The following is a 9,470-nucleotide window of genomic DNA, read 5'->3' on the forward strand; positions in this document are numbered from 1 at the left end:
ATCAAACTCTAGAGTTGCAAAAGTTATGTAATCTCTATTATTAATCAAATGCGCGGTGATTTCTCTACTTAAAGAAATCACAACTGGACGTAAGCAAAAATTTTGCAGAACCAATATAGTTCTTGTGTGTTTCTAAGTTTTCCAATATTTGCTAGTTTAGTCTATTGCCGTTGGTTATATTAAAGAACAAGATCTAGTGTGCGGGTTATTTAACAAGAAGAGCCATCTACCGTTCTGAACCGACCCGCTCCCAGGCCTGAAAAGAACCATAAAATAAAAGAACCCTGTGCAATCACACGAGCAGGTTACACCCTGCAAGGCCCCCTGCCCAGCATTTTTTTTTTTTTTGGGGTTCGAAACCACTGGTCAGCATCAGTTCTAGCTTTTCTGTAAAATTACATACATGAACTATGCATCTCCAGAACAGCACAACTCAGTAGAGACAGCTGTTGAAGCAAAATTAGGAACTTGCGATAATTTTATAATTTCAACTGGAACAAACTGCCTTGCAAAAAGGGGAAAACCTATGTAGCAACCTCTGAAAGAAAGCATGTAAAGAGAGACACTGCATCTTGCAAATGACTTGCGCGAAGGTCTTCAGGAATGGGAGCACGAAAAACGGTGTCAAAACAACTTAATTGAACATCTCGTGTTGGGCAATCTCCAATATCAGATAAAAGCAAATTGCATATCTCATCTGCCATCTTTGAATAAACTACCCTGTAACACATTGGTAAATACATAAATTTCATAACCGTAGAGCTATACCACCTTAAAATAAATAGGCGTCATGTGGAGAGGTCTCAACAATTATAAAAACAAAAGTTAAATGTATCATATCACTAACAAACATAAGTTAAAAGTGTCTGAATAAAACCAAACATCCGAGTCAAGGCTTGTTGAGCATACCTCACGTCAACGGGTAGCAGGACACCCCAAACAGCCAAAGATCGCTTTAACTGACCAAGAAACTCTCTACATGCAGAATTTTTGCTTTCAAGAGAATCCTGCAGTAAACATTACAGAGTGCTCAGCACTCATTCGAAAAAGAAAGACCAAATGACAATCACAATTTATATTTGAGAATATGGCATCAAGTTGGGTCTGGTTTGAGTTTGTCATTTTCCATTGTATTTCACAGGATAAAAATATCATCACTTGTTCAAATCCTTTCCGACATGAAAAAGATCTTGTAGCATGGAGTAAATTACACAAAGATTTAGCAATAACAATCAAGTTCTTTTTAGTACAGTAGCAAAAAATGGGGCTATATATCAATTTAGTAATAGGGCTTTAAGCTATTTCCTTATCTTCATTCATGCTCATCTTGTTAGCCTCCTGCTACCAAGATAAGTACAATCGGAAGAGCAAGAAGTGCATCAGCATCTGGCCAAATATTACTAGTAAAGACCCACTCTATCAAAGCAGGCATACCATGCACAGATGCTATATATTTTCATTTTGGACAGATGTTGTATATTCAATTACTTTATTATCTGACTCTGAGCCACATTTAGACAGCCTAAGCCAAGCCAATCAGTCAAACTTAAGTAAAACTGTTAGGCACAATGTGTTCCAGCTTAAGCCTTAAATTATGAGAAACGGAAACCTAGCAATAGAGCAAACCAAGCTTTGGTGTTTAAAACAATGCAATTGCTAGTTAATATATTGCAGGTTGCCTATTGATGCAGATCTACCCAATATTTAAAATAACAGCCATATCATATAGAATAATCTGCCATACCAGTTCGTTCATGGTATTGTCCGCTTCCTGCAATGAACTTCTAATTAGATAGAATGAAATATAAATCCCAGCTCCCAGGTCCCAATTTTCAATTTCTGATTTGTAGTCCTCCATGGAAGTTGCAAGCCTCCATATCTCTGAGTGTTCGGCTGCATGAAAAAAAATTATACATTAATATCAACTGAAGCAACTGTGGTCCAGATCGAGTGCGTGATTAGTTAAAATATTAACTTTGTAAATCAAGTCAGTTAAAGGTACATTTTCCCTAAACAAATCAACTACCTGCTTATAGATTCACTGGGTCCAATGATACTCAATTATCATGTTGAATGCTAACGATTATAAACTGTTCAAGCTATATGCATACACTTAGAAACGGAATGAAAAGTATATTTTTCTATAACAGATTCCTCATTGTGATTCCATCAAAGTATGTCCAGAAACTTAAGAAAATACATAATGACACTAAATGGAACATAGAAATTATTAATCCATACCAGACAAGAATAATTTGTGGGCAACAGAAGTTACGAAAATAGTGTGTGCTTTCTGCCAATTTGCACATTGAAGAAAGTGTTCAAGGGCCTTTGCAAGATCCCCATAGTAATTGAAATAAACAGCCTGCAATCCAGGAAAATATTAGTCATTCACCAACAGAATAATATGCTCCATAAGTTGGAAGACAGAATTCCAATTCCATTTCCAAGACTTTCGTATAAGCAGCCACAGATAAATTAATCGAGAACATCAGACATCAAATTTTTAGCTAGGAAGCTTAAACTGCGATCTTTTGATGAGAATCATCACAGGGAACCCCAAATCCTGGGATTCGAAAACTGGAAATTGATAAGTTCTAGCCTCGTATGGGTTGTATCTATGACAATGATAATCTTATTGCCTATATCAGCAATTCAGAACATTCCATGATTTGTATGTTAGAATTGGTGATGAGAATGGGCAGACATCCAATTGCCTCTATCAGCAATTCAGAACATTTGTTATCGCATGATATATTAAGTTTCACCTAGTGCATACAAGTTGAAAAGGGAGGTTTAGATAAACAATATCCCTGAACAATTCACCGATGTTTTGTCTTACCATGTTACATGACTTGTGAACCTGAAGAAAATAAAAGTCATAGGCAGCAGACTGGCAGCCAACAGATTTTTTCTCAATGAAAGACTCCCAACTCCCCGGAAATAGAAAAGAAAAATATGAAGCATAGGATTTCAAAATCTTGTTTCATAATCTTTGGTTCGCAAATTTAGGGTCTATTTGGATGGAAGACTTTAAATGAGGGATTTAAATTTGAGTTTTTCGTTTGGATCATTAGTTAAATCCAAATATAAATTTGATTATTCAAGACAGGGAAAAAATGATATTTGAAATCCCTCAATTTTATAAAATAATCAAATTTATGTAAGGATTTTATAAGCATAAGATATTAATATTTGAAAATCCAATAAAGCAATTTGCATTGACAAGTCATATCCAAATATCTCATTTAAAATCCTTCCATCCAAATGGACCCTTATAAAATTTCAAAATAAGATGAAAAGACTGAAAACTTAAAGGAGTTTTAAAGTAAGAGTAATTGTAATAACAAACCATTTTAAACTCGGATAAGGGTTTCAAACTGAACATAGAGTCAACCATTGCCAACAAGCTACCAAGCTCATCATTTTTTATAAACAAGATTTACGTTCTAAGTATGATAAGATGATAGAGGGAGCCACAATCGAGTTTGGCATAAATTGAATCAGAAAGATGAAAAAAATATGACATACCATAGCCTCATGAAGCCATGCCTTAGGAATACCCAAGTTCTCAATGGCTTGGCGTTGTGATTCTTGAGAACTCCAGGATTCACAATATTGGAACAAGATTTCCCGAATAAGATTAGCATGGACATATGGAAAATCTTCACAATGGGGCATGTGAAGGACCACATAGATGGCCCAATGACATTTCCCAAAACACAACAGCTGGGAAACAAATCCCATGTCAAGAACATGAAGATCTTTAGAGCTGATAGCCCCAACTGCTTCCAACACTGCACGCTGATGCCAGATCATATGGTAATCAAGCGGATCATGTGTTGATGAAAAGGCACTGAGCATGCTCTTTAGAAAGCCAACTTCACTTTCTTCACTGGCATGAAGCAGCATAAGATAATATGATAGGTCATAACGTTTTACCGCATTAAAATTCTCAGACTCTTCTACCAGTCCTTCATCAATGTAAATCGGAACAGGGTATGGAGCCTTACCCTCGTCAAGAAGATGTCGATAAGTGCGAAAAACAGTGGGCAATGAGGTGCTAGGTGCTAATTGATACCACATCAATAACCCTAGAAACCTCTTCCAATCAACTTTAACATCATGAAAAGCATCGTCGATATTACCAGCAAGCAACTCATAAAGCCTTATCCTGTCTTTCTCAATGAAACTGAAATCCAGCCCATTGCTCCTCCAACGATCAAGCTGTTGAGCCATGTCAGAACGATTGACTATGGACCCTCCAGCCTGACTTAACAAACATGCCAATCTCACATCTCCCCGAGAAGCAGCCAGTTCCACAGCAGCATCCAATTGGCGCCCACTCAGAAGTAATAATATGTATTCCAGATAACTGGACTCATTCAAGGAGCTCATTCTTTCTTGTACTCGATGGCATACATTCTCTTGCAACCAATAACTAAACTCTGCCCTCCGAATAAGAGGTAATGCTTCCACGTCGACTTCTTGAGAAGCTTCCTTCACATCCTGCACCATTTCTTCCTCATTATCAGCACCCAAAGATTTCATTTTCCCACCATTTTCCCTATCAGAAAAAAGAACTTTTATCAGTTCCCAAATCATTATTTGGTGTGTCAAACCCAAACGAGCAGAGGAAGATAGCCTAGGAACTTCCAGCTGCTTCTCAATAATATCTACATAGCTCCTGCAAATCTCTGAAAGCATCAAGCGATTAGAGACAACCTTCTGCAGCCTTAGGTTGAAGGATCCAACTTCAATCTCTTCTGTCTGATGAAGTAATCCCATGTGAAAATCTAGTGGAGAATCAATAGCCGTGTCAATAAGTTCCTCTCTAACTTTGTTATTTTCATCCCTAACAACATTGTCAATAGCAACCTTCTCTAAATTGATTGTGGATGATAACATCATTTGAGAACCAGTACTCCCTACAGGTGTTCCAGCATGGACTAGGGTTCCATTTGGACCCCATCCTACTCGAAATGACCTACCCATCAACAGACCTGCATCAACTATGTTGCGACAATGTCTTTTAGTCACTGGTGTTTCATGCTTGAGATCAAGCTTAAAACCTTCTTTTAGTATCTTTGTAGGTATGACCTTATTTTCTTGGGCCATTAGAATGGCCCCAGGAGAGTTTGAGTCAAAACTACCATGCTTATACTCGAGCAATGCCAATGGGGTTTTTCGAACAGGTGGTGGAGTAGATCTATCACTCATCCTCTGAGACGTATTTTGTAAAGGAGGTCTTATGTATTCTCTACCAAAGGATGGATTATAATGTGCAGGTACTTGATTCAACTCCTCAGCTTCCTCTTCCCCATCAGGAAACATCAACATTCTCATTTCCTTCATCTTTACAGGGTCAAGCCCAAGATGAGCAGGAAGAGAATGCGAAAGCACAATTCCAGTGGGATCCATTTGGGTTTCTTCATCAGCATCAGAAATCTCACCATGGTTCATTTCCACAAGATCTTGAGCTGCAGCAGCATCTTCCATCATGATGTCTTCTTCATCATCTTCACTCAATCCAAATCTGCTGAAATGGTGAACAAAAAATTTCCATTCCCCGTTTTCTGGATTAAACGAAATAAACTGAGCTCCTTGTCCCTCCACAATCTGCCTCAATTTTTTCACACTATTATCTTTCTGTCTCTTATCCATATTTGATGGTCTTGTTTGTAGCACTAAAGTTACTTCAGCAGGCTTGTTAAGGCCTTGTCCAACCAAAGGTTTGGCAGTTTCATCTTCATATACAATAACCTCATGTCTGCGGAACTTCACAATTTTATCTAATTCCAATCTCCTAATGTCAGTCTTCCCAAGATATTTGATGGATCCATAACCGAATCTTCCAACTGTAAAGTCCAAAACTCGACTAGAAAAACCAGGATCTGTATATTCTCGAGCAGCCAATTCCTTCAAAGAGGGCTGCGTGTAGTAATCAGCTTCTTCTAAAGTTGGTAAATAGGGTAAGGAACCTTCAAGAGGACTAAATGTCTCACACAACGAAATGCCAGTGTTCGAAGATATCCTTCTTTTTTTGTGTTGGCACACAATTAGTGCATTACAAGTTCCAGAATCAATGCCCATTCTATAGGTTCACTTCTTGTATCATAAAGTTCAGAAAACGTTCCTAAAAATGTGAAATAAAAGACAAAGTTTAATCATAATCATTATAAATAAACAAAAAATAGTGCTTTCAATAGCACAGCATCCATCGAAATACTCTAAAAACGTCAAGCTACACAATACTTGCAGTATAAAATCGTCAAAAATATTCCAAAAATCAAATACAACATAAACTCATTTAAGAAAACTACTTTGGATTTCAGGTACGAACAGCCATTTCCTAAGAAACCATAAACCTGTGACCAGCTTGCCCAAAAGAAGATTCAAATGATTTAAACTGAACCCAACTCTATGAAACTCCTGAGAAACGAAAGAATAAAATAACAAAAGAGAAACATCAGGCTCACAAATGGTGCTGGACAGCTGCCCATAGTTACTAAGAACTGGTAAAAAAAAGGTGTCAAACCCTGAGGCAAAAGTGAGAAAAATACATGGGTCGTTAATACAGATAAATTGAGAATTATGGAAGAATAGTCCTTTCACTGATGGGAAAATTTAAATTTTAAAATTAAAAAACAGCTAAAGCATGATTCAAGCAATAATAAATACAACGTATTACCCAACAGAAAGAATAATGCAATGCATGAGCAAATTACTTGTACAAATGAAATCAGTGTTTTTAAAGGCATGCCTTCGGGCGCGTCGGAGCGAGGCGGCAGGAAATCTCCAGAGGTGGTCGGCTGTTTCACGAGTTGCACGTTTAGCGCGGGGAAGGTGTAAGGAGGTGTCGCAAGGCGTGGCCAGGCGGAGCGAGGAGTGCCAGATCTGGACACTTCTGAACCTGAAGAAATTTTGCGAGTACGCAAATTGGCTGCAACTCTGCGAGGAAGACAACTCGCGTGTTTTCTTTTTAGGTTTAATGTAATGAAACGACGTCGTTTCGATTGTAGTGTTTTAAAAAAAAAATTCTAAATGAAACGACGTCGTTTCACTTGGAGTGTTTTGATTTTAAAAATAGGCGAGTTTCTGTTTTTTTTTTTTTTTTTTCTTACCTTTATTGTAATAAACTTAAGGCAAGGTGTTGTAAAGAAGAATAAGTAAAGAAGAATAGGTGAAGCCCACATAGCCAACTAACATCCATTAAACCTAACCACACACCCACCAAACCAAACCACTACCCAATTGATTGAAGAATATTAATGATGTTGTCTACCAATTATATTGTGAGGTGAACAATCAATGTCTTAGGCCTATAAATAGATACCTTCATCAAGAGAAGTTTACACATATAGAAGAGGAAGAGAAGGAAGAATGAGGGTGAGTGAGTTGAGAGGAAAGAGAGCAAGAGAGAAATTCTCCAAGAGAGAAAATTGAGTGAGCCATACATATTGTAAACACAAAGTTGTAGCCCTATTATTTTACATAGTGGAAAAGTTACTGCTGCTGCTCTCCGGGGATGTAGGCATAGCCGAATCTCGTTAAATACTGTGTCTCATCTACTTTACGTGCAGCTCAATATTCGCACATATACCAGTTCATTTTATAACACAAGGAGAATTAATATCTTCATTGCCTTTTCTAAATCCAGCCGGCTGTAGCTTTATTCTACTTATCTTTTTTTTTTCTTTTTCAAATTAATATATTAATGCATGGAATTATCTATATATATAAAGCAAAGACAAAAGAATAGTGAAACATTTTAATTTTTTTTTAAAAAATGGTAAAACATTCAAAATACCAAAAAAAGTCCTTGGTTAATTCAAACATTAAGAATTGAAATTATTAATTAAATAAGGATAATATGGTAAATTCACATTTTTATATTAAAAAATTAAAAAATAAAAACAAAATCAGATAATAACTACCCATGTTCTCTTTTCTTAATACTAAAAAAAACCAATTGGCACATGCATGAGCATGTGCCAAGGAGCTAGTATATATATATAGTACAACCCTAATGTCTACCCTTACCAGATAATCTCCATTAATTTCAAAAATTCTCTTCATCTTTCGATTGCAAGTAAGCCATTTTATTTTTCTCTCTAATTCTTCGCAACTGTAATTTGAGGTTCTGTATAATTTTTTTTTTCAATATATTAGTTATTTTATTTATTTATGTGATATAATAGAAATTTGACGTACATGCATCATACTTATATCTTAGAAATATTAATGATGTTGTTTTATAGCTATGAATCGAAAAGATCTTGCGTGGAAGTATGCAAAAGAAATAGAGGGGGGAAAAACTTGAGATGCACATTTTGTGATCAAAGATGCGGTGGAGAAATTTCTAGACTTAAGCATCATTTGGGTCAAATTCATCATAGTATGCAACCATTAAGAAAGTTCCTGAGCATATGAAAAAAAAAGTGTGCCGCAACTTTGAAAAATTTTCAACTTGAAAAAAGAAAGAAAAATGAAATGCTTAGAGAGATTGGGGATGGCACACTAGAAATGTTGCAGTTGATGAGGCTCTTAGAGCATAACCTAAATCAAAAGAACCAACGAATAGATTTGTCACTTTAGAAGCTCGGCAAAATACATTAAATTCAGCATACAAACAAGAAGAAAGAAAGGAAGTTTGTCGAAAGATTGGTTGTTTTTTCTTCTCTAGAGCACTCCCATTTAATATTTTAAATGATCCATTTTGGCTACATATGGTGGAAGGGATTGCCGCATATGGTGTAGGATTTAAGCCTCCATCAATGCATGAGCTGAGGACTTTGATCCTTAAAGAAGAAGTTGGATGCATCACATAGGGGAATATTGTTAGACAGCGACACTGAAGATAAACTCGCCTACTTGAAGCGAAAGCGTCAGTGGATCTTGATTTTTTTTTGTAAGTTCAGTGTAGATGAGGAGAATAGGCTTGCTAACTTGTTTTGGAGAGACTCTACTTCACTTTTGGATTATGTTGCCTCTGGAGACGTCCTCATGTTAGGGTTGATCCTATATAATGTGGTTGCATAATAAAACACACACACGGATTGCCATGTGCACATGAGATGCAAGAGTTCAAACGGACAGCCTATTCCACTTGATTGTATTTTTTAGAGCCTCGACCTACTGCTACATTGAACAATCCTCCAGAAAATCCACAGTTAGAATTATTTGTGAAGTGGTTTCAAAGTTGTAGTTCTGGGACAAAGAGACATGTTAGTATGAAGTTACAAGAGATTATGAATCCCGCATCTACCATGCTTACACAACCCTAGGTGAAGATTAAAACAAAAGATCGTCCAAAAGTTGACACATCTACTCGACGTTTGCCTTATGCTTTTGAGGTTGTCTTATTTGGTCAAGATAGTGTACACTCGACTGACAATGTTGTTACAAGACCGTCATGTAAGAAGCCAAAGACTATACCCCAGATCAGTATGCAATAGTCAGACACAACC

At 36.7% G+C, this 9,470-nt stretch overlaps 1 protein-coding gene across 2 annotated transcripts; it reads right to left on the minus strand.

Annotated features, from left to right (window-relative positions):
* Window positions 179–6,981, minus strand: LOC18787657 (nuclear pore complex protein NUP96). 2 transcript variants are annotated; one of them, XM_007220221.2, is made up of 6 exons: window positions 6,764–6,981; window positions 3,532–6,136; window positions 2,242–2,365; window positions 1,745–1,893; window positions 910–1,007; window positions 179–720 (listed from the first exon to the last, which is right to left on the minus strand). In XM_007220221.2, exons 2-6 carry the CDS (start codon window positions 6,091–6,093, stop codon window positions 525–527), a joined length of 3,129 nt encoding a protein of 1,042 aa, XP_007220283.1. In that variant the 5' UTR covers window positions 6,094–6,136; window positions 6,764–6,981; the 3' UTR covers window positions 179–524. The 2 variants fall into 2 exon arrangements, with proteins under 2 accessions (XP_007220283.1, XP_020412584.1); XM_020556995.1 differs by having other exon boundaries at window positions 351–720; window positions 6,729–6,981.

Source organism: Prunus persica, chromosome G2 (assembly GCF_000346465.2).
Source record: "Prunus persica cultivar Lovell chromosome G2, Prunus_persica_NCBIv2, whole genome shotgun sequence".
Taxonomy (NCBI): domain Eukaryota; kingdom Viridiplantae; phylum Streptophyta; class Magnoliopsida; order Rosales; family Rosaceae; genus Prunus; species Prunus persica.